General features: G+C 45.1%; 4 protein-coding genes and 2 long non-coding RNA genes across 10 annotated transcripts; 3 read left to right on the top strand and 3 right to left on the bottom strand.

The window, feature by feature from the left end:
• Positions 1–704: 704 nt before the first annotated feature.
• LOC105698827 (protein giant-like) lies at positions 705–2,561 on the bottom strand. 2 transcript variants are annotated; one of them, XM_012423414.1, is made up of 2 exons: positions 2,257–2,561; positions 705–1,701 (listed from the first exon to the last, which is right to left on the bottom strand). In XM_012423414.1, the coding sequence occupies exon 2, from the start codon at positions 1,674–1,676 to the stop codon at positions 732–734; it is 945 nt and encodes a 314-aa protein (XP_012278837.1). In that variant the 5' UTR covers positions 1,677–1,701; positions 2,257–2,561; the 3' UTR covers positions 705–731. The 2 variants fall into 2 exon arrangements, with proteins under 2 accessions (XP_012278837.1, XP_012278838.1); XM_012423415.1 differs by lacking the exon at positions 2,257–2,561 and adding an exon at positions 1,884–1,937.
• A 2,622-nt stretch (positions 2,562–5,183) lies between these two features.
• LOC105698868 lies at positions 5,184–9,211 on the top strand. Of its 2 annotated transcripts, XR_001103963.2 has the most exons (6): positions 5,184–5,651; positions 5,798–5,954; positions 6,036–6,250; positions 6,879–7,273; positions 7,521–8,800; positions 8,886–9,211. It is a non-coding gene; the product is annotated as an uncharacterized LOC105698868 (long non-coding RNA). The 2 variants fall into 2 exon arrangements; XR_002762352.1 differs by having other exon boundaries at positions 6,879–8,800.
• Positions 9,212–9,336: 125 nt separating this feature from the next.
• Positions 9,337–13,074, bottom strand: LOC105698867 (40S ribosomal protein S12, mitochondrial). Its single transcript, XM_012423474.2, has 5 exons — positions 12,923–13,074; positions 12,628–12,675; positions 12,501–12,548; positions 9,798–10,019; positions 9,337–9,667 (listed from the first exon to the last, which is right to left on the bottom strand). Exons 1-5 carry the CDS (start codon positions 12,984–12,986, stop codon positions 9,531–9,533), a joined length of 519 nt encoding a protein of 172 aa, XP_012278897.1. The 5' UTR covers positions 12,987–13,074; the 3' UTR covers positions 9,337–9,530.
• LOC105698869 lies at positions 9,637–11,507 on the top strand. Its single transcript, XR_001103964.1, has 3 exons — positions 9,637–9,769; positions 9,864–10,047; positions 10,268–11,507. It is a non-coding gene; the product is annotated as an uncharacterized LOC105698869 (long non-coding RNA).
• Positions 13,075–13,157: 83 nt separating the features above from the next.
• On the bottom strand, positions 13,158–14,510 carry LOC105698866 (keratin-associated protein 6-2). The gene is made up of 3 exons (XM_012423473.1): positions 14,422–14,510; positions 14,162–14,357; positions 13,158–13,854 (listed from the first exon to the last, which is right to left on the bottom strand). Exons 1-3 carry the CDS (start codon positions 14,431–14,433, stop codon positions 13,529–13,531), a joined length of 534 nt encoding a protein of 177 aa, XP_012278896.1. The 5' UTR covers positions 14,434–14,510; the 3' UTR covers positions 13,158–13,528.
• A 3,687-nt stretch (positions 14,511–18,197) lies between these two features.
• Positions 18,198–22,933, top strand: LOC105698873. 3 transcript variants are annotated; one of them, XM_012423482.2, is made up of 5 exons: positions 18,198–19,465; positions 19,546–19,753; positions 19,990–20,122; positions 20,201–20,352; positions 21,756–22,933. In XM_012423482.2, the coding sequence occupies exons 1-4, from the start codon at positions 18,367–18,369 to the stop codon at positions 20,348–20,350; spliced, it is 1,590 nt and encodes a 529-aa protein (XP_012278905.1). In that variant the 5' UTR covers positions 18,198–18,366; the 3' UTR covers positions 20,351–20,352; positions 21,756–22,933. The 3 variants fall into 3 exon arrangements, with proteins under 3 accessions (XP_012278905.1, XP_012278907.1, XP_012278906.1); XM_012423484.2 differs by lacking the exon at positions 21,756–22,933 and adding an exon at positions 20,432–20,886; XM_012423483.2 differs by lacking the exon at positions 21,756–22,933 and having other exon boundaries at positions 20,201–20,392.
• Positions 22,934–24,915: the final 1,982 nt, after the last annotated feature.

Below are 24,915 nucleotides of genomic sequence, written 5' to 3' on the forward strand. Positions count from 1 at the left end.
TACAATTTCAGTATTTACAGATTTACTTACTACTGACTAAATGACCCACATTTTTTCTATCTCTAAAAGAAGTTGGCTCTCTCCAGTACAAAAATATTCTCTTACGAAGTAAAAACGTCTCACGGAACATTCCTTAAAAATGTAAACTTTGGACCAAGCTTCGTTCAACTTTAAATCTTTCGATACTCCTGAATCATTCAGAAACCAGCGACATTTCTTCCCATTTTTTCCAGTAACGAGCGAATTCCTTTTAAGTGAGCGATTCATACGTTCAGACTTTTTAGCCTATCGAGTTCTAATAATTGTTACTTTTTATTCCAGTCTTAAGATCCGGCAGACCCCGAAACTTCGAATGCAAAAAATTTTGAAACTACACAATCCCTATCAATAATCCAACACCAAAGTACGGGATACTCGGAACATATTTCGAAAGGAACGCGCTCCACAACTTCAGTCTACAGTCACAGTAATTTGCATCGTCAAGACCGTGGATACCATCGACAGTACCGAAATCAGGATTTTCATGCATCACCAGGACCCGCAAATGCCGCTCAAGGACCACCTAAAATCAAGTCTACCGCCTAATCCTAGATTGTCCTAAACCTACTTAATGGTATCTCACTTTCCTCGGAGATTCTCACGTGCACCCTGAAAGCGGTACCCTGACAAGGATCTCTCCCTCCGCTATCGAGTAATCAACTTGACTTGGATTTTCTCCAGAGAAAGAGCGTCTAAGTCGAGTAGACCATACATCTAAGCTTGGCAGTCTCGTTCCTAAGCGCAACCAGTTCATACTTAAGCTTCATGTTTTCCTGTTCCAGGAAGGCAGCCCTGATGGCGATCTCGTCCTCCTTGGCTCTCCTGGCGTCCCTGGACCTCTTCGCAGCTTCGTTGTTCTTCCTCCTTCTCTCCCAGTAAGCGGCGTCTTTCTCGTCGACGGTGCTGGTGGGTAAGCCCGGACTCTTGGAGGCCCTTCGCATTTTGATATTGGTACCGTCATTGGTCCTCCTCACGCTTTCCAGCATCCTCTTCCGGAACTCCGAGTACGCCTCGTTGGAGTTTTGGTCGTACATGAGCTCGGCGGTGCCCATGGTCAACGCAAGAGGATCCTTGGGGTAGGCCTTGAAGGGCCTGGGCGCTTTTTTACCGACATCGGAGGATGCCGAAGACTGCGACACTTCCTGGGAGCCTGCGTTGCTGGTTGCAGGCATCTGGATCGGCTTCGTCGGCAAACTGGACACGTTGCTCTGCGTCAGGAAGGCTGGCAGGACTTCCGGAGGCACAGGAATCGGGATTCCCACCGGCATCATCGCAGGGTATGGATGTCGGTTCATGATTTCTGGGCTTGCCGCGATCACCTGCTTGTAGATCGGCTCGTACCTCACCTTCTTCGGCGAGTCCGTCTCCGAGGGCGGGGTCACCATGAACGTGCGACCCTCGAAGGGACTTTTCCTTTCCTGGTCGGACAAATGACTCGATTGCGGCTTCTCGCTCATCGAGGAGCTTGAAAGCTCTTCCAGGGGGGTCGTCACCCTCTCGACTGATGAGTTCGGCTTTTTGCAGGACAGATCCAGGATTGGCGGCTCGATCGGCAACTCGGAGATTTCTGGCTTTATGCTCGACGTGAAGTCCAAGGCCTGCACCTCGGCTTGTGATTGCAGGTACGAGGGGTCCATGTTTACTTGCCCTTGGAGCGAGATCCTGGAAGGATTACAAGTTCATGTAACGAGGTTTGTCGAACTATCGGTTACCTTGATTTTTAATTACTAGGGGAATTAGACAATTAATAGCCCGACTGTAATATTCTATCTTATTCGTTAATCGACCACTATTTTGTTCTTTGCTACTCCCTGCGTTAATTCAAATTTGTTAATTTTGCGTACGCGAAACAGAGGTCAGGAGACAAAAGAGAATTGTGAGGTGTATGCCGCTATCTAACACGACGAAAATATTTATACCGAGGGTTACATCACCGATTGGAGTCAGAAGTCAATTCCCCGATATATCCGACAAGATACTTCTTACGTGAATTTTTCAAAAGTGTGTAAAAACTCCCCGAGAACGGCATTTGATTTTTAAGGATGTACTAACTTTATTTATGCTTATACATTCAACGCGACGTTTCGGGAATTCTTTTAATTCCGGTTTTTTATTTTATGGTCGTGTACCGTGGGTTGAAAGAGTATTTTTGTAGCGTAATGAGTATCACTGATTTTTTAATGTGGTCTGTGTCAATTTCAGGGAATACTGTCTTACTTTGCGAGGAGTCCGGAAAATCCGAGGTCACACCGCTAGCACTTGAACCACAGCACTGATCGAAATTTGTCCTTTCTTCCGTACTTTTGGAAGTTTTCCCTCGTCACGACCGCGCGAGCTTCCTTCGACGAGTACTCGGCTTTCGCTCGTCGAACCTCTCGAACCGATTTTCCAAAATCGTTTACCGAGGGAAGGGGTGTCCTTTGGCTTATATACGTTCAACCCTTGCGAGGTCGTGGGTAGGAGGCTTCTTAGAAAAATGGAGGGGTAGGCTTGCTGACCATTGATAGTTCTGGTGGGGGGTGCACGCGTCCACTGCTTTTCCGATTTTCCGAATTTTCCCCCGTATTTCCGACTCGTACGAATATGCAAAACATGTTTCGCCACCCGTTAATAAACTCTAGCCAATGCGATGTGTAATTTCAAACGTTTAATTGAAAACATTGAACGGCAACAATTGATCGCACCTCTTATTAAAGGTAGATAAATCGATCACTCCCTAAAAATCGCAGGTGACAATGATTCCATTTATTAATATCAATACTTGAGTTTGCATTTAATTTGGAAATTATGCTTGTTGAAGTGTTCGTTACTGTGATTAGAATCAGATTATACCAATGAATGTATTCGTAGAGTAAGCAGAGCTCTGGGGTAGGTGTGCACCGAATTGTTGTATCTCTCGGAGAATATTGTCATTACGGGCAATTTGTGTCGGGAAAATTAGTCTTAGTAAAGGGAAGAAAAAAGAAAAAAAAAAAAAGCGAGCACTTGTAAAAGCGATTAGTAGGCCAAGGTGTGATGGTTGTTACGGTAAAAGACCGCTCCCTTGACCTCTCATCCTTTATTGTCGAGTTTACAACACCGCACCCCAATAACAAAAACCCACCCCATGCGGGGGGTCCTGATCCTGCAATTTCTTAACAGCCTCGAATAACCGTTCAAAGGCAGCGAAAAAAGAAATCGTAACGTCGGATACTCCAAGGAAGGAAAGTCCGCCAAACCGCACGGATTTCCAGGAGCAGGGAAAATATAAGAAAAAGGAAATCCAGCGAAGTCCTGACACTTTAAGAGGTGCCTTATTGCCGTACTTTTTGAAAGTTCGACGCGTAATTAAAACTAAAGCATATTAATCGAATTTATTATCATTCCAGGAGACTGTTTCCTGTAGGTAAAATTTATACAATTCAATCTGAACGTGGGAGTCGGGAAGAGAGGCTTTCCTAGTCAGTCCTGACTGAAGTGAGTTTGCGCCGTCGACAAATCCCAATAAATTTTATTAATCCCCGAGAGCCAGGACGAATATTACCCAAAAGTCCGCTCCTCCCACTCGGGCTTTATCCAGGAAAAGTGTGACATTTAGAAAATTTGGTCATTCGTGAAGTACGCCGAACGGTGGCCGAGGAGGCCCTTGCTCCTCGCCGACCGGAGGGTATAGAATTTGCCGGTGCTGACTTAACCCTTTCTCCGCCGTATTTCAAGCCCTTTGTTTCTCGCCCTGGGAAGATTTACGACGGGCCTTCGGCCTCCGCCGAACCACGTGATCCGCGAATTTGCGTAAAAGCCGCCATAAATCGTCGCGCGTTGCGAGGAGAGAAATTTGCGACACCGGGGAGGAAAGAGTTCCCCGGGCCGGAATTCGACGATGATCGAGACAACCAAGAGGCTTCCATGTGTCACCAGGAACGAGGCTCGGAAATCGACTTTTGGGGACATCAACGGCCCATTTCTCGAGTCGTTATTTATTGTCCCGGTCTGTCTTCTAGAAGGACCCCGGAAGATCCTTCAGGACACAAACGAGTTGATCAGCTAACGCGTGTCTGACGAACGACGCTCTCATTTTCCATGGGCTCTTCTTAAAGAAAATCGACCTTTATGGATGACGTTCTTCGTTCTAATTCTCGGCCGGTTCATTAGTCAGAAACGTCGCAAAGTGGCGAGTGAGGTCGGCAATAGGAAAATAGACATTAACCAGGAACAGGGAAATTATTTCCACTATTGGGTCCATATAATTCAGAATTTATTGATAACATAGTTATACAGCTACGACTTATATTAACGATATTAATGTCGTTTTATTTTGTCATTCCTAGGAGACTGGCAACACAAGTCGGCGTTTCTCGCACATCGTGGGAGAGCAAAGGAAGCGAAGATGGATCCTGGAAGGAGACGTCACCGTGGGCGCGTCTTATTATGTCGTTTTCCCATAATCACGGGAAATTTAAGTCCCCGAGGTCGGATCTTCCCGTGGCCCGGCTGAAAAGCCCTTTCCCAGCGGAAAACTCTGGGGAGCTCTCATTCAGGGAGCCGCCTCTTTTCCATGTATACAAATTTTTGCTCTTTTGGCCACATAACCCAGATTTCTATGGTGCGTCCGACCGCAACCCGTTATTCCCATTTTCCTCGGCTCCTGGAGGGATGAATGCGTTCATTTGCATCTGCCGACCTGACAAACGGATGCCCTAACGGTGCCATGCACGGTGGATTGGCAAACGCCCGCCAATCTGGACCCGAACCTCTCAATTTCGAGTTAGACGTAGTTTGCGGACCTGGGGAATTGGTCACGAGCCGTCACGTACGCCTTAATGCCGAACGAAACGATTTTAAAATACCGTATGGATTTTTCGCACGTCTCCGTAGTTCCCAAAAGACGTCAGAAAATTCCCTGTAAAATTCCCTCCGCGTTGCCCGCTTTTACTTATGTTTATTTAATAACTGGGAGATTGGGGATCGTTTTAAAAATGTTTTCGCTGGGCGGAATTACGTTTCTAAATTATACGGGACTTGGGAACACCGTAGGATAGATATTTCGGAGTGGGACTCGGGAACGAGGTTCGAAGGCGTACGTGATTTCCAGCCGACGATGCAACGCATCGCCTCGAGACTTTAACGCAATCGACGAGCTATCCGCGATATCTATTAGTTCAGTGATCGGTAGCTGCGTTAGATAACTCCGATGACTAAGTCGAAAATCCCGTGGCACTCGGATCGGTGAAAATATTCCTGTTGCGTTTCGACAATGGAAAATATTCCGCGACCGGGAAATTAGTGACGCAAGTGTCCACTCGAGTTTATCTTTAACAAACAAGTCAAATGTCACCGTACTCGCTGTCGGAGCTCGACGGAAATCTGTCCCTATTCTTCCCGAGAATATTTCCAAAACTAAGCGAACGCCCGAAGGAATCATTTATTATGCCGGCTCATTGCTCAACTCCTAAGAACGCCCTGAGTATTCTCTAGACCTCCATTTTGTCCGCAGGAAGTCAAGAATGGACTTTAAAAAGGGAGGAAGTCGGAGGCTTGGCATCCCCGGAGGTCCAGCCTCGCCCGGGGCCCATAAGGGTGCCGAAAAAAGAGGGAGATCCGAAAGCTGGACGCACATTAAGACATCCACGGGGGTGAGCAATTATTTTTCGATTTATCTTCCCGGCCACCGGCCAAGTTTTGCCAACAGACTTTCGAAATCTGCATACTTCCGGCCCCGAGCGAGCCCTTTCTTGCAGGAACCCTTTATCCGTTCCCTTTTCTAGCTGCTTTATTCCAGAAAGTGCGTTCCCGAGGCCTTCCCCGGGATTACATGATCCAGCAGGTTGCAGGCAACGGTAACACCCGCCACCCTCGGCATTTTGCAACAATGTTGATATCGAACTCGTTAATTTCGGAAAGGTCTCGATGAGTCACGGAATACTGCCTGGAAATAAGTACGTATTAATGCCGATAATTTACCTGAGGGTCCATTTTTATGGTTCAATTGTAGCATGACCAGTGTTAACGTTATTTAGGACAGCCTGAACGGTTCACCAGGTTCGAGACTGGGCCAGTTACCGGCGAAGACAGGGAAACGCCGCCTGGACGAATTCTGCACAAAGGGAATAATTAGGGCTGACGACTCAGGTGTTGTCACGCAGGTTGCGCCAGGAATTCCCCTCTTTACCTGCGCCCTGGCCTTTGATAAGTCACAGAGTGCGTGATCTCGAGTACGCTACCTGGAAGCCAGGTAGGCTTCCTTTCATGGCCGCTTCTTTTCGAAAAGCTTCGGGAAAAGCCCTCGCCGTGACTGCTGATCTAGACAAAAGGCGGTGCAATAATTTCGTTACAGTTACGCGACCTTTATGTACTGGATAGTTAGTCCCTTTTCCTGACGATTCTCATTCAAGGACTAGCTCTCCATCATTGGAGTTTTCCCCGTTCATCATCGCGCCGTTTAAGCTTTTCGCTCTTGATGTGAAAGATGTGATCCGAAAGCTCAATCGTTCATGAAACTTTATTCCGACCTGGGTGTATCGAATCCTTTCGAACTTTACAACGTGAATATGGAAAGCCCAAGGTAGGTCCTGAAACTCATGAAATTAAATTTTTTATAAAAAATGTTCAAACATCTGCAAAGAAATTTTCAAAGAATTAAAATTTCCTGGGTGTCAGGACCTTGTTTGTAGCTTCCATATTCACATTGTCAAGTTTGAAACGATTCGGTACCACTAGGTTGGAAAATAAGTTTCACAAACGAGACCTCTTCTCGTCACTTTCACGTCCCCTTAAATGTGCCAACGACGCCATCGGCCATTTTTCTTTTCCTCGGCTCGTGCAAACTCTGACTGAAAATCTTCGTTTTCGGTCTTGCCAAGGCTTCCAGAAAATACTTATCATCCCGAGAGTTCGTCGGACGAGGTTTACCAACACTCTTCGGGCCACTCGTCCCGGTGTTCGCAAATTGACCCTCTTCGGGGTCTGGTCTTGCCGAAGGGGCCGAGGACTCCCTCAGGACGTGAAAAGGGAAGCGGTAACGGGAACTCTGGACGTCCGGGACTTAAAAGCGAAAACCGCTATTCAAATTTGACAAAAACTCGGCGGTACAGATCGAGGTGTCCGGTTACTAAGCCGCAAGGCAAAGGGTTGAAGAGGAGGCTGTCTCTGCTGGAAATGGAAAACATCCACCACTCTGTCTCTCCGTCCGTCCAGCTACCCCTGCGCCATTTTTCGGCTCGTGCCGATTGAAATTTACTGCCGGACTTTATCTGAGGTAATCGAGATCCATCTCTACCCTAACCAGGAGTCTCGAGTCCCACTTTGCGTTTCAACCGTACGGTTTAATCGACATAAAGCATTTTCACATCCCGTTTTTTGTTTTTTTTTAATATTCCGTGGAATTTTATCAGATACATCGAGAGCTCGGTTAGTTCCATTCGACGCTCTTTGTAGGTACTGCAGATATTTAATTGTATTTCGTTCATAGAGGCCTAATAATGGGTTACATCTGCTAATTACAGATGATGCTTTCCTCGAGGCAGACACCTTCGAAGAAAGGAAGGATCATCAACGGGGTTATTATTGGAAATTGGGGCACCAAGGGAGGAATGGCCGGTCGTCGTTGCGGAGCGTCTACAAAGGGCGGCGATTATTGCGGAAAACCATAATAAAGCGAGCGAAGGTGCCCTGGCCGTGGAGCACTTTCGGCTCCGTCCTGAAAAGGACCTACTCCTTGTAAAGGTGACGTTACAGGGTCAGGTCGGACGCAATAAAAGCTGGATTCCCGCACTTTCGTCGACGCACGACTGCCGTTTATTACGGGAACCGTCCCAGGTCCCGAAGGTTTACGAGCGGGATTAAGCGAGGAGCTCGATTATGGCGTATCGGATTAACTTTGCCTGACTTCAGGAACGGTTTAAATGAGTTAACGACGCACTCCGCTTGGCAAATCGCCTCCTGTTTACCCTCTGCAAATTATTATCCGGATTAGAAAAACTCGACTTTTCCAGGAAGTCATCCTGGAAGGGAGCCTCCGCACCCCGTAAGTCGATTGGCGGGGTGGATTGCATTTTCCAAGGGTTCCAGATCTTTACGGCAACGCTCTTTTACGGGGTCTCCTCGTAGGGTGTTTCCTAGACCTCGCCTTTACCTAGGATGCCGTTTAATAATAATCCGTCGCTATGGTATCGAGAAAAAAAAAATGGTCACTTTTTGCTTAGCTCTTCGCTTCTCACGAGAAAAATTAAATTTCTGATGTTTCCGCTGGTTTTCCTTTATAGTGATATTGGGATGTGGAAAGTCTTCAAGGATTCCCCCTGCACATGCCCGAAGGGAAAGCGGTTAATTAGACGTAGAATTTACGCAACGGTTGTCGCAATCTCGACAACCACCAGGTTACGTGCCGAAGAAATTTCAAAATCAGGAGGAACGTGACGCACGTTACGGAAATCGCTGACGCCGCCCGCGGGGGTGCGGGCCTCTTCTGATCTTCATCAGCGGCGACCCTCGGCCATGGGGATGACCGTTTCTGGGTTCTCATCCCGTAAATAAATGACATCTCCGTTTTCACGAGACTACCTCCTCTGAAACGGTACTAGAAAGTAGGTAAACCCACGTCCTACCCTCTTACTAAATTGAAGATTACAGTTCCATGTTGCGTGTACAGAATTTCCAGACACGTTTGAGGCGAAAATCAAGAACGCCTAAAAATGCGTATTTCCCCTGAAAAAACTTGCAGCCCCTCGGACGATAGACCAATTTGTAGAGAAGAACCTTCCCCGTCGAGCTGCAGCGACAGCAGGTGAAATTCTTAAGTCTCTTCAGCATTTCCAACAATCTTGACATGAGAATTCTAGATTAAACGGTTAAACGAGAGTTTTTTGTAGAAGCTGGTTCCTAGGTCGGATCTACTGCATTTCCCGGGTGGAGTTCTCGCAAATTCCTTTGTTCGGCCAGAAGTCCAGGTCCGGGTGAGAGCCTCTGGCTGCAAAATTTGGAGATGTTGGTCAGCATGTCATATGGTCAATAGCCGATGGCCTTGTGGGTGGACCAGGGTGCAGATGCAGGGCCCTAGGAACAACCCTTCCGTAATAACGTCCAACGAAGGGGCTGTGCGCTGCCTTTTTCCATTGTGTGTGCCGACGCCCAGAACGCATTGTGCATCCTGATGCATAAATGCATCCTGGGTGCGAGCGGCAGGAGCTACGTAGCTAACGGTACTGGACGACGTGTGTGTCACGTCGAAATGTGTGTCAAAAGCTCTCCGATTCGTGGCGGATTTACGGTAAACCGTGACGTCCTAGATTTCCCACTCGGCGAATTGAAAACGTCATTACGTTTTCATTAGTGTTCCGGGCGACATTTATTGGTGCACGAGGTCATGGACGTAATTGTAAATAATTGTAAATAATTGTTTATTATCATCCTCCGAAATCATCTCAAGCCACTTGCAGATAGTGCCATCCCGGGTGCAGGCAATTCGATCGTACAAATATTGGGCGACACGTCGAGGAGGAATTTCGAATCCTAATTCACTTTGGAACTTGCTTCACGACATGCGGCAGGTCGTACTTCCCACGCACGCACTTTATCTTCACGCCAGGAGTGTCCTGTAATTTCCCCACTCTGCAGAGCACGATATTGTGTTCCTGGAGATTGTGTCCGATTCCTGAAACGGCAAATCACAGGAGATGTAGAAACTGGGATACTTGGTTTACTTGAAATACCACATGCAGTTTCTTTTTTTTTTCTGCCGTTCGTGAAATTGGTAGTAAGCCGATTATTTCAAATCGTATTACCGGGGACGTAGGCGACCATTTCCTTTCCCGAGGAGAGCCTCACTAACACGCACTTCCTGTTCGCAGAATTCGGCTTCTTCGGCTTCTTGATGACCGCCCTCAGGACGACGCCCTTGGCGAACGGCTTTCCATCGAGTGGCTTCCTTTTTATATTGACCTTTTTATGGGGACCCCTTAGATGCATCTGCAACAACGTCGATCCGTTTCTCACCTGCTGCAGACCTGCGGTACAGGAAAGGCAAATTAAAAGGTAATGAAATAAACAATACATCAATAGAAATGACCATTAGTTCACGTTGGCGCCACTCGAGGTCGCTGGACTTCTAAACGAAATCGACTGCTCGTTAAGTCGGCACTTTTCACCCGCTAAATTCCTCTTTAAGACCGTTTAATCCTTAGGCTTCCAAACGAAAGCGACTTCGAAGTGGTCGACACACTTCACCTTGAATAACCCAATTGTTACTCAACAGTGCCGGGGTTCCGGAGATTTCGAAAACGGCGCTCTCACCTCGAAGTCCTGCGACCTCCGATTGGTGTCAACTTCGAAGACTTATAGATTCCGATCTTTGCGTCGACGTAATCGATCAAAGCTGGACGACGTTCTAACCGTTAAAGAAAATTCCAGGATTCCTCGAGATTTCCTGCGAGCAGGTTGCGCGACAAGGAACGCAAATTGGGGATGGTCGAAGGGGAGGAAAAGCCATTGTGAGGGGAAAGGACGAAAAACGCGGAGCAGGGACTTTGGTAACGGTACCGGGAAGCCGAGAACTCTTTCGCAAATAATAATCTTGCGGCCCTCGACAAAAAGGACACCCAGCGTGGACCCTGGGACGAGGATATCAAATATGACGAGCGCTTGACATCTGCAAGCCGCTCAGAGTCCTTTCCTGGTCGAGCGTGCATAAGCTTATTAAGCAACATTGTCGTAAGGGAAGGTCCTGCGGAGAGTGGCCAGGCTGGACAACGTCTCGGGATGGACGAGTCTCTTCTTTTTAGAATCCTGGACAGTGGGCTCCCCTCGAGGGTTACCTGTCGACTTCCTGGTGACAAAGGAATTTCATCGCCGCGAAGGAACTCGCCCTGAAAGCGGGATTCCTTCTAAAGCAAGTCACCGGTCTCGTTAGTTAATAACAGATGACATTTTTTGTTTTTAAATTATAATGTATTTCCAACAAACTGTAAGGATAATACCTAAAGCTCCTTCGTGGGATTTTTTTCATTTATGTTACGCTGCGACTCGCGATGCTCGCTTAGAAAATTAAGGAAATTAGTTAACGTGGAACGCGTGGAAAGCTTTTCCTGCAATATGGCGCGTCCGAAAACCGGCAATTCCGGGGAGGACTGTACCATTGTTGTTCATTTCGAGATCTAGCTGACCACCGTCCGTCAATGCGACAGATGTCCAAAACCTGGCGCGTCGCTAATCCGACCTAACTTGGACTTAACTGAGCCAAGAGACCAGCAGAACCCATTATATGCGGGAAAGCCAACCCTTTTCGTAAGATCAATGCGCAAGATTACATTGCGAAAAGTTTTCGACATCGCGTTGCGCCTTTGTCGCACTTCCCGCAAGCCTCCAGGGCGCGGGAAATGATTGTTGGAACAGCCGTGGTTTTTAAATAAAAAGGGAACCCAGGAAATCCCCAAGGAATCTTCGTACATCCATTGTATAACTTCGCCGCAACTTCCCCCAATGTTAAGCGAAGAGGTGATCTTAAAAGAAAATCAAGAATTACCGTTCGTTCCTAAATAATAATTCTTAGCTATCCGAGATGCGATCTTATAAAGTGCATTGGAAAATTATGTTAATAATGGCGAGACGAGCTAGTGGCTTTGTATAAGTTATTAAAAATCATTTTCTTGATCTCGTCCGATAGAGAGATATTTTTGCGCCGAGTATAGGGTGACTAGAAAAAATCATTCAGAGAGCGGGATGATTTGGCTTGGAAATAATCTGGCGAAAGCGGGCATTGGGGAAATAAATGTTGCGGTGGACTGTACCTATCGTAGTGGTCTGTCAACTGGTCAACCGCAAATGGACATGTCACCCCCCCAATTCCCACCGATTTCGCCAGTGGTCGTGGCTATTTTCCTGCCGAATCCTTTTTCCGCCGTGGATCCCTTTTTGCATTTCGAGATCTTTCCGTAGGGATCAAAGAGGTAAACCTGACCGACCGCGAGCGTGCGCTTTGGCCGGCCTGGGGCATTTTCGCAAAAGAATACGAGGAAACTCGACCGAGAAACGGGGTGGAAAGTGGTCCAGATTCCTCTTTCAGGTGACTACCCTTTTCTCGGCTATGAAAGATACCTATCTCTCGACCGCGCGTGGAAACTCGAGATGTCACCAGGCTCCTTCCAGTTTATTTCGTTACAGTTTCGGGAAACGCAAATACAGCCGGCGAGAGTTCCCACATTCTGCTCTCCATGAGACGCAAATGGGTCACTGTGTCAAAAAGCTGCTTCCTTCGGACGTTTGTGTTTGCAGCGGTATGCCATTAATTATTCGCTACTTGGTATCAGGAAACGACAGGATTTTCATTTATAAGAATAAGTACCAGGCTAATTCGATGTGCACCATCTTTGGATGCGATAGCGTTTTATGATTTGTTGGAAAACTACCTTGGTAATATTTTTTTTATGGATTTTAGGTTTATCCAGAATGGTATGAATTGTGAATAATCAACGTGTACGAGCAGAACATACCTTGTTTCATATTCTGTAAACATATCCTTGTCAGAATCGATAAACCTCCTAAAAAATAAAACGTCGATATGTATCCTTTTAAAATTTAGAAAACTAGAAATGCGTTATTTGTGCAATATAAAATTACCTTGAACAGAATTAGTTAAGTATGATCTCGCCTGCATTGACGCGTTTCCTGAAAAATTAGGATGTTATCGTAGGTATAGTCGCAACGATAGTTCTGGATTTGTATTGAACTTTAGGCCTGACAATACATTATGACACATTAAACCGATGTGAACTGTTTAAGTACAACGGAATAAGTTTTATTTTATTCAAACTATCGATAAATTGATGATTATTTTAAAGCAGGGTGAAAAGTGATGCCGAAACAGAGGTTAGGATGTAAATTATACCACATTTTTATATAAACACTGAATTACCTTCAATGGAATTCCTCGTGAATATTCTCGCCAAACTTGATATACCCCTCGTAATTACACTCATGACTCTATTTTTTAATCTCTCTTCAAATCAATTCAATTTTATTTCAAGTTAGCGAGAGATTTCGAAATTTCTCTTCCTCACCCGACGACCGGCGCTCCTCCAGTCGGAAAATGTCGGAACTACGAACTGCAAAGGAAGTCAGTCGATAAAGCAAAACTCTGTAGCCAATAATGCCTTAGAAACGATCTTTACTTTATTAATACCTTCTTCACATTACAATGAATTACTCGTTATCTCCTCAATGTTGAGTAACAATCCACTACATTACAATATCGGAAGAAATGGTCGAACGTGCAATCGTCTTTTACATCATCACGCCACGGTAACCGTTCGGTAAAGTTTCGCGAGTGTAACGCTCTTCTACCTCAATTTGCGGAAAATCATAAATTACTACGGAGCTATGGCGAATACATTACTAGAGCACTAATTTATCCTGCACGAGTCGGCGAAAGTACAAAACTTACAAGATATTAGGAATTATACAAGATTTAGTTAAACTGTAATTCGCAGCTCCAGCCTGCCCGTTCGATCCGGATTGGGATTCACCAACCGTTGTAGCCGCCTAAGGTATTGCCAAGCCCTTGTCCATAACCAGAGCCATAACCGGAGCCATAACTGGAGCCATAACCGGAGCCATAACCGGAGCCTAAACTGGAGCCTAAACCAGAGCCTAAACCAGAGCCTAGACCAGATCCCAAACCATGGCCCAGGCTCAACCCGCCATGCCCAAACGACGACGACGACGATCCATAAGAGCTACCGTACCCGTGCGACAAGGGAATCGGTGCACTATATCCGTGAGAAACTGGAGCCGATGCATATCCGTTACCCAGAGAGTATCCGGATCCTAGAGATCCATGTCCGAGTCCTGCGCAGAAATAGGTGACATTAATTTCCCCCTTTACAAGAAATACCAAAGCGACGATCGCGAGCCCAACTCGCGATTAGACTAGAAGGTCGGTGCCGCGGTATACCCTTTGTAAATAAAAAATACCTTGACTTCAATTTCAGATAAATCAACGTTGCAAATGGATGCACGCAGAACCAGGGAATTGGAATACCTATGGTTTGTCGTTTAACTTTAATCCCATTTTGTATTTTACGTTCGAGTAATTACGATGCAAAATATTAATTCCAGGAATTAAGATGGAAAATATGCATTCCAGAAAATGTACCTCCGTAGCTGCCTCCGTATCCACCGAGTCCACTCAGCCCACCGAGGCTTCCGAATCCTCCTCCGTATCCACCGAGTCCACCGTGATAACCACCACCATACCCCAATCCGGACAGACCTCGTTTATCCTGTTTTTTCGTCTCCAATCCTTCCTGGCCGTACAATGGCGACGCCAGGGCGAAAATAAGGACAATTACCTGGAACGATGATTCAATTTTCTATGATTTCAGAGTTCCCTGGAGAAATTCAGGATGTACTCACGAGAGATTTCATGGTGGTGTAGGACGGTGGGCAGATCTACTTCTGGGCTGAGACTGATGCAGACGCCACAAGATACACTCCCTTTTATACCTGTGAGTCTTTTGCTAGGATATTGCATTGCATCGTGGCAGGGTGCATCCCGTGATAGTATTGGTATTACGGACACTCGTGGCGGGTAATCACACGTGTGCATGTACGGTGTACACGCCTTTCTAACGCCATTTTTTTCTTATCTCCGCACTCTTGTCACGAAAATACTTTGTTTCAGGTAAATTGATGCAGAACGACGCCAACCACCGTGGGAAATAGGAACAGTTCGGTAGAACGTCGTCCGTGTAGGGGAGAAAAAAAGGAATTTTGAAATTTTTAATCATACACGCGGAACCATGGAATCTTGGCTCAGGAATGTCCACGACGCCTCGTATAATTTTTACCGCATAATTCCAGTTCGGAAGGAAATTTTAAGGTGAAGAAAAATCGGGATTGCCGGTATTTAAAACTTTTATAGCCGCTCTTAAGATTGAAAGCCCTCGGGCGGCTATATCACCTGCTTCACCTGAGAAGCCGACCTAGATAATTATACGATTTTTACTTACTCCTCGAATTACGCTTAAATTTCCGTCCGATAAACTGGTAAAACAAATCCGAAACCTAGGAAAACCGAGGTAGAAACTTAATCAATTTTTTTCCGCGGTTATACCTAGGGGGATTCCTGTCGAATTTTAATTTTTTTCATTCAATTAAGAGAATAAGAGGAGTCATTTTCTGACGATGCAGTGTCGGCAGATCGTTATGATGCGGACAACCGAGCACACCTAACATCCGAAGAATTGGGTGACACCATTTCTAGAGATCATTACTGGGTCGATCTTTCACGAGCATCTCAAATTTCTTGATCGGAGGCTTTCACCGTTCGTTACTGGTTTTCAGGTGAGCCGTTGGCAAATATGGCTTGCAATTTTTACATTGTCTCATCCTATCGATTGCTCTCATATTCCCGTTATACTTCGTCGCACTTCAACGATGTACTTCCATTTACACTAAATCTAATTACGCTAAATTCTTGCGATGAAAATGTCTTTAATGTAAATTGTAATTACAGGTGGAGGTGTTGCTTAACGCTAATCCTCGCAATTAATTTTATAAGAGAATGCGACAGACTTTCTCGGGAAAAATATTAAGGACTGCTTTATGGTAATAAGAATTGAACGTCTTATATTCATTGGGTTAGAGATAGCGCTCGAGGAGTTTTAAAAATTAATTATGGAAAAGGAACTCATTAAAGAACGGTTTAGCTCGTAGATTCGCAGGCGAGGTGCGCAATTTCATCGGCGTAATTTAAGTCTTGCACGGCTGCGGGATGGCTGAAGTGAAATTCATTTTCTTCGACGCATTAAGTGATCGCTATTTTATTAAAATACCTCTCGCATTAAGGCTGAAATCGACAGTTAAGTATTCAACGTGTTATACCATTCGGATCAAACGTTGCCTCATAGTGTACGGCAAAGCAGGTTCCAGTGTCTTACACGGAAACATCCTTGGGAAGAATTTAAACAAATATTCAATTACTTAACATTACCACGGGAGACTATTTCGCCGTTCCAAATCGTGAAATCCTATAGGAGAAAGGCATATCGTATATTTTATTTTTTTTCCAAATAAATACGTAGACTAGAGTATTAAGAAACCAATCATTTTGCGCGGCTCGTTTTCTGCTATGAATGGTATATGTATCTATATTTTAGGATAATCCCTAAATTAATAGGGACCAGGTGAAAATTCAGGTTTAGGGCTGACAACCCGTAAGAATTTATTACAGCAAAGAGACTCGTCAGTCGCAATTGAGTTCGCGGATCCGTGAGAGATTCGCGACTTAATTGGGACGATTAAGCGATGTAGAGCCGGGGAAGGTTTTCCTCCTTCGACTCAGGTGCGAAAATTTATTACTCATCACCTGCGAGAGCCTGAATGGTCGCGATGGTGAATCTCAGAAGTAGAATTTTAGCAATATCATCATTCGCATAGCAGGAATTTTTTATACGTAAAAGCTGCATAACTTTCCATTCAATCCAAGAACGTTTAAATCAAAATGAAAATCTGGCTCTTTTCTAATAATGTAGAATTTCCGTTTGTTTAGATACGTGCTCACTATTATGTTACAGCAATTTAACGATGATGTAATTACACGCACTTAGGACTTCTGCGGTCTGCACTGAAGCCGCGACTTGTTTTCCCCCGGAAAATTATGCATCGGGGAAAAGCGGTGCAGATGCATTTTTTCATCGGTGAATCTGCACTCGAGACCACATCCTATCCAGATAACCGACTCCTTTGCGCAACATTGATTGGCCAAGTCGAAGGACAGAGCTGGAAGCGAATTGACGGTGGTAAATTTGAACAATAAATCCTCGCAAAACCCTATTTTAACCGCGATCACCGACAGACTTCAGCGCTGATATGAATGCATTAAAGACACGCCCCCGAGCGGTCTACAATTACCACTTACGTGCCGTAATAATGCAAGTAAAGTGTTGGCAATGCGGATCAAGACTCTTATATGCACGTCTCTTTTACCGGGATTAAGCACAAAGTATCATTTCTCTGACTGGGATTCGCCCTCGTATCTGAAATAGAAATTAAATTTCTACAGAAATGTGTGTAACGTTGCGGTACATAGTATGTACTTGTAAGAGTGTAGCCGACGCGCGGGCTGGACTTTATATATATATTTCTTAATATTATATGTGCACTCGTGTTGTACACGATATGTATTTATAAGAAATGTAGGTAACACATATACTGACAAAAAGAAAGAGAAAACCGTCCGTGAAACTCGAGCTCTGCCATAAGAGTACTTCCTCCCAGAGATCTCGAATCCCTGTTCCAACTTTACATGACGTAACTGGATTCACGAGGATTGGGTGCCGTGAAAAATTTAGATTCGCATAAAATCCTAGGAAATGTCGTAACAGGATTAACTCATCGGTAGGTCGTCACGAGAAGTTATCCCGTAAGATATAAAACGAAACTCCCCGTCCAGGAGAGCGAATAAATGAAGCTTCCATCAATATTCATATCGCGTGTATAATTCCGAATTCCTGAAAAATGTAGAAAATTTTAACTGCAGCATATTTTAAAAGTGACCTCCCAGTGTACGAATGAAATATGCATGAAATATAATTTATTTGGTATTGTTTAAAAATTCAGATTACCAGTAAAATGGAAATTCTTGCTTATTAGGGCGAATTGAATGTCTCTTCGATGTGCTGACTGTGTCGGGATACTGTAATAAACGTAAATTTATAGTTAATACGTGATCTTCTGGTAAGTATCTAGGAAACCAATTCTGGAAGGAAGTGCAATTCAGCAGTGCCCAACCATGAAGCCCGAATCACGATCTTCAAGTACGTGTACAACGGTACCTAGAGTATGTCTCGAAACCACGTAGTAATGTCGGCCATGAATCAGCGTAATGATGTTTCTGAATGTGGAAGTGAGGCTTAACAATCTCCTATTAAAAGCCATAAATTCATCTCAGACAGATCACGAGCGAAGACAGTTACTTGCTGGCGTCTTTCATCCGTCGAGTTTAAACCAGGAATCAATCATCATTTATAAGCGTTATAACGATTCGGTAGTTGTAAATCGAAAGGTCTCAATCACCGATAAATTTTCAACCATATTATTTTTTTTGGGTACCTTCTATTCTCATCATTGCCCGGTAATTGTAGATATCTGCGGTACCGATGAACGGATTCGTGATGAGATGAAGTCTGAAGGTAAAACAGCTGACTGTGTTTTGAAGTCAGAGCAGGTCGAGACAAGTGACAGAAAAAATATTTAAAGAACATAAATCCCTAACAAATATTATTTACAATGAAGGACTGAATAAAATCTGTAGTTAAGTCGATGGTTAGTTGTTAGTACAAGAAGTGTCTCAGAGATATGATTTTGTCGAAGGTTGAGGTTATGGCGCATCTCAGGATAAGGAAAATTCCCTGTCAGACGGCACAATTGCTCAATTTGCGATATTTATTCACAACATTCTCAAGGCACAAATCATCGAAGATGATTATGAAGCGAGTCATGAGGGAAAATAAAATACTCTTTGGTAAGTTACTTGAAACCAAGCAAGAAAAGCTGAAAAAATTAAAGTCGATGGTACACGAAGAATCATATTCGATAAATAGGAAGTCTGAGGAACCCAGTCAGAGTACGGAGTTAGCTTGGGTATTAAATTCACCCTATGGATGGGTTCAGAAAATTAAAAAACCTCTGCCAGTTACTCAAACTTCTAAAACAGTTTTAAAGGTTTCGGCGGAAAGGAACGGCTTCATACCCCGTTCTGTTAAAAAATATATCAATGAAAGCAGTGACCCGAGTACGATTGGGACGTGTACTGTTGTTTCTGAAAATGTTAAATGTAATAATGTTTCTGCACTGCCCGAGGTTAGTGAAACTGAAAAATTAAGTGTAATCTGTGAAGGAAACGCAGCTGTGAATAAAAACGAGGATTTAAGGAATGGGCAAAATATAAGTACAGTTGAAGGTTGTAGTTTAAATTCTTCAACTCCTAAAGCAATTATTGAGCTTCCAAATACTGCAACCGAAGGATCAAATTTAATGCATGAAGAAAGTACAAATATGGCAGAGAATGTAGAGTTTGCATCCAAAGATATTAAGTCTGAAAGTGTGCCAGAAGAAGACCTTGTAGTACCATTGAAAGCGAGTGAGAGTAATCATACCAATACCTCGGAAATACCCATTCATAAAAAGTCGATTCGACCCTTAAGTGATATCATAATAAAAAACATAACTTCCTTTTCGATTTTCACTAAGAATAAGAATATATCGGTACCGATCGACACCGCCTCAGAAGTAATAACCATACCTAATGAAAAGCACAAATCTTATGCCAGTTTACCAAGTGTTACACATATTCTAAATGAATCATTGTCGGAAGAATCCAAATTGCGATTAGACACATGGAAAAAAAATATGATTCTCAGCTTAGGGGAGGAAGGCTTTGAACGCTATCAAAGTGGTAATATATTATATATTTAATTTCTAAAATAGAATACCCTTTAAAAACTGTTTGAGAACCGAGATTAATTTTATTTTTAGACTTGTTCATGCATGGCAGAATGTTACATTCTTCGATAGAGAACACTTTGCTGAATAAGGTAGTCGAAGTACCCGAACCAATTCAAGGATCTTTCGACAGCATAAAAAATATCTTAAAGGACGTGAATTCTGTAACAGCGGTTGAGACATTAGTCGTGCATCCAAAATTACAGTACAAGGGCATTATTGATTGCGTAGCATTTTACAGGTAAAGTAGGAAGTTGAGTATCCATTTATCGACAGATGGAAGAGAAGAGATTTAGTTCGTCGCTCGCACAAAATTTAGCAGATGGCGCGTCAAGCCCATTGAACCTCGCGTAGAAACCCGAATACGAAAGAATAAATATTAGATTTATTGAACATCCATGGAACTCGAATGAAACCATGAATTTCAAAGAAAATGTGTAGTTAAATAATAATTAATTAGTATTACGCCAATTTCAGGGGAAAGTTGTGCGTAATCGACTGGAAGAAATCCGAGAGACCAAAATTGACAATACACGACACGTATGATGCTCCATTACAAATAGCCTCGTATATTGGGGCACTAAACGCAGACGGCAATTATCCCTTCGAGGTGACTGCATAAAAAGAGACGCGCAATCATCCCCCTGCCATTCATAATTTTAATAATTTTCCTATAATTTCCTCTCAGGTGTCAAATGGTCTAGTCGTCGTGGCATACAACAGCGGAGCCCAAGCGAGCGTACACGAGATTAATCAATTCACATTACAAATGTACTGGAAGATGTGGCTGAAGAGACTGCAAACATACTACACAGAATTTAACCAAAAAAAGGAATAATGGTAAATCTTCGCGTAGATAAATTGTGACCATTCATGCATACATTCGTATGAAATAATTATTCATTCTGTTGGAATCAAGGTATTCAATCTACGCCATTATCCGTGCAGTGCACTGCGCGTAGATTTAGTAAATAACAATATATCATTCCGACAAATCGATGGCGAGTTACCTCAACCCCTCTAGGGGAACATCCAGAAGTTATCTTGCCGCTGAAATTACGAGCCCTAACAATCCATAAGGCAGAAAAGCGCACATCGTGCACCCTTCTCGGCGATCGCGGTTACCATCCCCAGCGAAGAGGGTGGAGGATGGGCGAGCACTTTCGAACTTAGTTTCCCCCGATAAGCGTATAAAGGCGAGTCGTAAGTTCACCCCCGTAGGTGTGCGCCGTCGGGATCGGATAAAAGAAAAAGAAACCCCGGGCGCGATTCCATTAAAACTCGGCCGCTGAAAAATGTAATCGGCGCCGCGACGCCGGTTCGCCAGAGGCGCAGGAGTAATAAAAGCGTAGGCGTCACCCCGTAAAAATTGAGTCCATGGCTCTCTCTCTCTCTCTCTCGTCAACGCCACTCGTGGGGACACCGTACAGACAACCCCGGGTTAACATATAGCAATTATAACTTTCGATGCCACCCCTGTGTGCACCGCGGTGCGCACCCCTTGCCACGGGGCCCCGTAAACGCGACTGCAACCCTTCGCAAGCCCTTGGGAATCGTAAACTAATGGCGAAGCTGTGTAGCGGAATTATCTTTCGCGGCCTCGTCGGTGTACCCACCTGTGTTATCCCCGCGTCGACGTTCGACCACTCTTTCATCCTCTTTCGCTTTTTCTATATTCTACGTTCCGAGAAAAAATATACCGGAATACGCAGGGTTGTAATTAATTGCAAGTGTTTATTACTTTTAGTATATAATTAGTAGTTAATTCAGAAATATGCGTGGCGCGTTACGGCCATGGTGGAAATTCGGTGCCAGGGGCAACACGGGCAAGCCAATTCGGGGTAAAACCGTTCGGTGTAAATTTCCCACCTGCTGGTGTTATTGTTAAAGGGAAACCTTCGCGGTAAATTTACGCCGAGCGGCCACTAAATCGACGCCAAATGGTCTGGATTCGGATTAACACGGGATTTTTTTATTCGGCTGGGGTCCGGGGGCCAAGCCCGAAGCGCCGAGCGATATGCCTGCAATTGCAACCTCCCGTCCGTCATTTTCCCCCGGAGGTGGCTACACCGCTCGAAACATTTATTTCGGCGCATCCTTTGTGACCGGGGCTTTCAAAACTTGTAGCATAGAGCGTAGGAAAATGGGGGAAAATAACGATAATTTCCCCTTTGATTTTTGCCCTCTTTATCCCCCTTTGCAATTTCCCATGCGTGCCTGTACCGATACCCGCTTGTGCACAGGTGAGGCGACTAGAAAAGGAGGCCAGCCAAACCGGAGGGAAAGAGGGAGCGCGAAGCAGCCCTAACGAGATCATATCTTGACCGCCTGGGGCCTGAAACAACATACCGAATTACCGGCGTGCGGAAATGGAACAATTACCGATAACGACGTCTCGCCCCCTTGATAGTGCATCGTGAGTGACGTCTCAATTCCGCGGAAACGCCGGAATGGCAGGACCGATCGGAGGGAAATTTCACCGTGGAATTTCGATCGGGACCCTGGAAGAGGATCGTTAAGGCGGGACCAAGGATTTTTATTCAACTTTTAAAAGCGAGGCATAAGAACGAGGTGAAGGCTTTATCCTTCATTTATTCCTAGATCCGTTGGGGAGTGCAGCAGGATCCTGACGAAAGACGCTTATATGTCCGGATTAGCGGGTCGGCTCATCCTAGAGCCCGGGTCCTAAATCTTGACGCTAATCCACCGTTCAACCGAGACATATTTTCATAAGGGGTGCGCCTCCCTCTTCTCAGTTTTTCGGACCACCCCTGGAGTCATAGGCGCGGATAAACCTCTTTGGGCTGGTCCGAGCGATTCCTCTTCCGAGGAGAGCCGCAGGCCAGGCGGATGCTGGGTCGAATCGGCGATTTATCTCGATGCAAAACCCCCCGTGGAAACGCGTCCTAGGTCGATGCTAGGCGGGACGTCCCGGCTAATGTACAGAGCCCTCGGCTGAAAATGGATCTTTATAAAGTGCGTCGAGGGTGTGCATTATTACCCCCGGGGTGAGTAGGACTATTCATACTTTCGGGGAAACGCCCTCCATACAGAAGTGCCCGCAATCGAGGCCTGCCCGAACGGCCCCGAACTTTTCCGAACATTAACACGAATTTGAATTTCATTGCCGAGCCGGAACCGGTAATTAGCTCCTGCAAAAACATGACTATCTCGGGGGAATTTATTTTCCCTGGTAGGTATTATTTCACGATGAGAGGATTTATTCACCTGGTGCTGGACGAGATCTAATTCGGCAGGAATTGGGTTAAAAAGGGTTATTCTTCGGGGCTGTTGACTGGAAAGAGGCGTGAGCAAAATGATTGCAAGATTGCCGCCATTTTGGTCGCGCTTTAGACGTCGAGTGGAATGCTTTTTGGTGAAAATGTAAAAACGTGAAAATGTGAAAATGTGAAAATGTGAAAATGTGGAAATGTGAAAATTATGAAAATATGAAAATGTAAAATTATGAAAATGTGAAAATGTGAAAATGTGAAAACGTGAAAATGTGAAAATGTGAAAATGTGAAAATGTGAAAATGTGAAAATGTGAAAATGTGAAAATGTGAAAATGTGAAAATGTGAAAATATGAAAATGTGAAAATGTGAAAAATATGAAAATGTAAAATTATAAAAATGTGAAAATGTGAAAATGTGAAAATGTAAAAATGTAAAAACGTGAAAATGAGAAAATGTGAAAAATGGGGTTGTCTAGACGAAAGATGTAATCATTTCCGGAAGTAAAGCGTGTCGCTAAGTGCTGGGAGAATCGCGTGTCCGAAAGTCGTGGAGGGACTGTATAAAGAGTACTCCCAGGGAAATCTCGACTGTCCCATCCGCCACCTTGAAGAATCCTTTTTCTTCGCCTCTCTAGAACGTAATCGTCGGTCCTGGAATGACGCAGTCGCAATCTCGCGCGCGTTCATTTTTTTTTTTACTCGGCTCTGGAGATAAAATCGTAAGAAGAGGGGTGCAAAAATTCTATATATCGTGCGCGGAGTGCTGACGCACTTAAATACTTGCCCGGGTAAAAAGTACGAAATGGAGTTACCTCGAGGACCGAGCTGCGGATCGATGGTCCCCTTAGGAAAGAATTTTAAGACCCCGTCAATTTCACATCTCCTTCGCGGAGGCCACTGCAAGATCCGCAGTGCACCCTTTCAACTTACTCTCTCCCAGTTCGGTGCGCGTTAAACCCACCGAAGATCGTAACAAGAACTTCCGTACACACGCTAGGTACCCAACTTTCCTCGAAATCCATCAAGTCGAAGCTCAGGACGCAAGACGCGTTTCGACGCCTCGAGCATTCTCGCGGAGACCCGAATAGTGTAAAAATAAAATGATTAAAAACTAACCCTCGTCGAGGGAAATTAATTGTACCCTCGCCCGCCACTCGTATTACCTCGATATACCCAGGGTATTTTTTCTATCGCGATAAAGGGATGAACACGTTAAAAAAGTAACCGCGGAGAAGCCGCATCGCGGGGACGTCGCTAAAAACTAGGACGCGTCCGCGCGGAAACACAAGTCCGGCTAAACTCCAGCTACTTAATTCGCCGGATCTCCTTAAGGTTCGTCGGCCCCCGTCCCGAGGGAAAAGCCGCCGGAAGTTAGTCAATATCGAGAGCCCGAGGCTGGAAACCGAAGTCTTAATCGGCATAACTGCCTCCTTATTGGCCGTCGAACTTTGCAATTCCAGGACCTCGAAGTTCCCTCTTGGAGGTGGGATTACCAATTGATGTCGCTATTATTAACGATTAATACAAAATCAGGGATATCCTTAAAACCCGCCATTTCACTGTAAATCTCATCGAAAGGTGAAATTGATCTCCAAGGACGCCTGTCACGTGACGGATTCACTGCGATCGATAATATAAAATCGTTTGATAAGTCGATCGATCGATTTTTGGGTCGGGCCTCCGTGCTGGACCTTCTCTATAGAAGGGCGTTTAAAAACGGCAAAAAGCCTCGATTTCACAGCCAGTGGCTCGTGCGAGCTGGTGGGCGCTCGTGTGCGATGAGGATACGCGGAGAAATGCCCAGCATCCGGGACAGCAGTCGTTCGAAAAGGCGAAAAGGCGGACGTGCGGAAGGGGCCCTCTTCGCCCTACGCGCGAATGGCCTCTTCCGGCTGCGATTCCTGGAGGCGCTTTGTGCCGACTCTAACCTGTCGCGCCACGTGTTGTCCGTGCAATTACCTTGCGCATCCCGAGGGCGCCGGATCGACTCTTTCCTCCCTTCCGAACCCCTTCCGCGCGAGGATCGATCCCGGGATAAGTAATGCGGCGCGCCCGGAGATTGGCAAAATTGACGCAGCCATGTCGCGATCCCCGACAAAAGCTCTGGAATATCGAGAGGCGGTTTAATCTTTAAGATTTCCAATTAGCCCATTTGCATCGTAAGGAAA

The sequence above is a fragment of the Orussus abietinus genome, unplaced genomic scaffold (assembly GCF_000612105.2).
Source record: "Orussus abietinus isolate OABI.00-Male unplaced genomic scaffold, Oabi_2.0 scaffold12, whole genome shotgun sequence".
In the NCBI taxonomy this organism is placed as follows: domain Eukaryota; kingdom Metazoa; phylum Arthropoda; class Insecta; order Hymenoptera; family Orussidae; genus Orussus; species Orussus abietinus.

Coding starts and splice junctions, on each gene's coding strand:
- LOC105698827 (XM_012423414.1), bottom strand. CDS start 1,676: ATGGACCCCTCGTACCTGCAATCACAAGCCGAGGTGCAGGCCTTGGAC.
- LOC105698867 (XM_012423474.2), bottom strand. CDS start 12,986: ATGAGTGTAATTACGAGGGGTATATCAAGTTTGGCGAGAATATTCACG. Junction 12,549..12,627: donor CTTAACTAATTCTGTTCAAG/GTAATTTTATAT, acceptor TTTATTTTTTAG/GAGGTTTATCGATTCTGACA. Junction 10,020..12,500: donor TTTACAGAATATGAAACAAG/GTATGTTCTGCT, acceptor CCTGTACCGCAG/GTCTGCAGCAGGTGAGAAAC.
- LOC105698866 (XM_012423473.1), bottom strand. Junction 13,855..14,161: donor ATACGGAGGCAGCTACGGAG/GTACATTTTCTG, acceptor ATTTCTGCGCAG/GACTCGGACATGGATCTCTA.
- LOC105698873 (XM_012423482.2), top strand. CDS start 18,367: ATGATTTTGTCGAAGGTTGAGGTTATGGCGCATCTCAGGATAAGGAAA. Junction 19,754..19,989: donor GATTGCGTAGCATTTTACAG/GTAAAGTAGGAA, acceptor CGCCAATTTCAG/GGGAAAGTTGTGCGTAATCG. Junction 20,123..20,200: donor ACGGCAATTATCCCTTCGAG/GTGACTGCATAA, acceptor ATTTCCTCTCAG/GTGTCAAATGGTCTAGTCGT.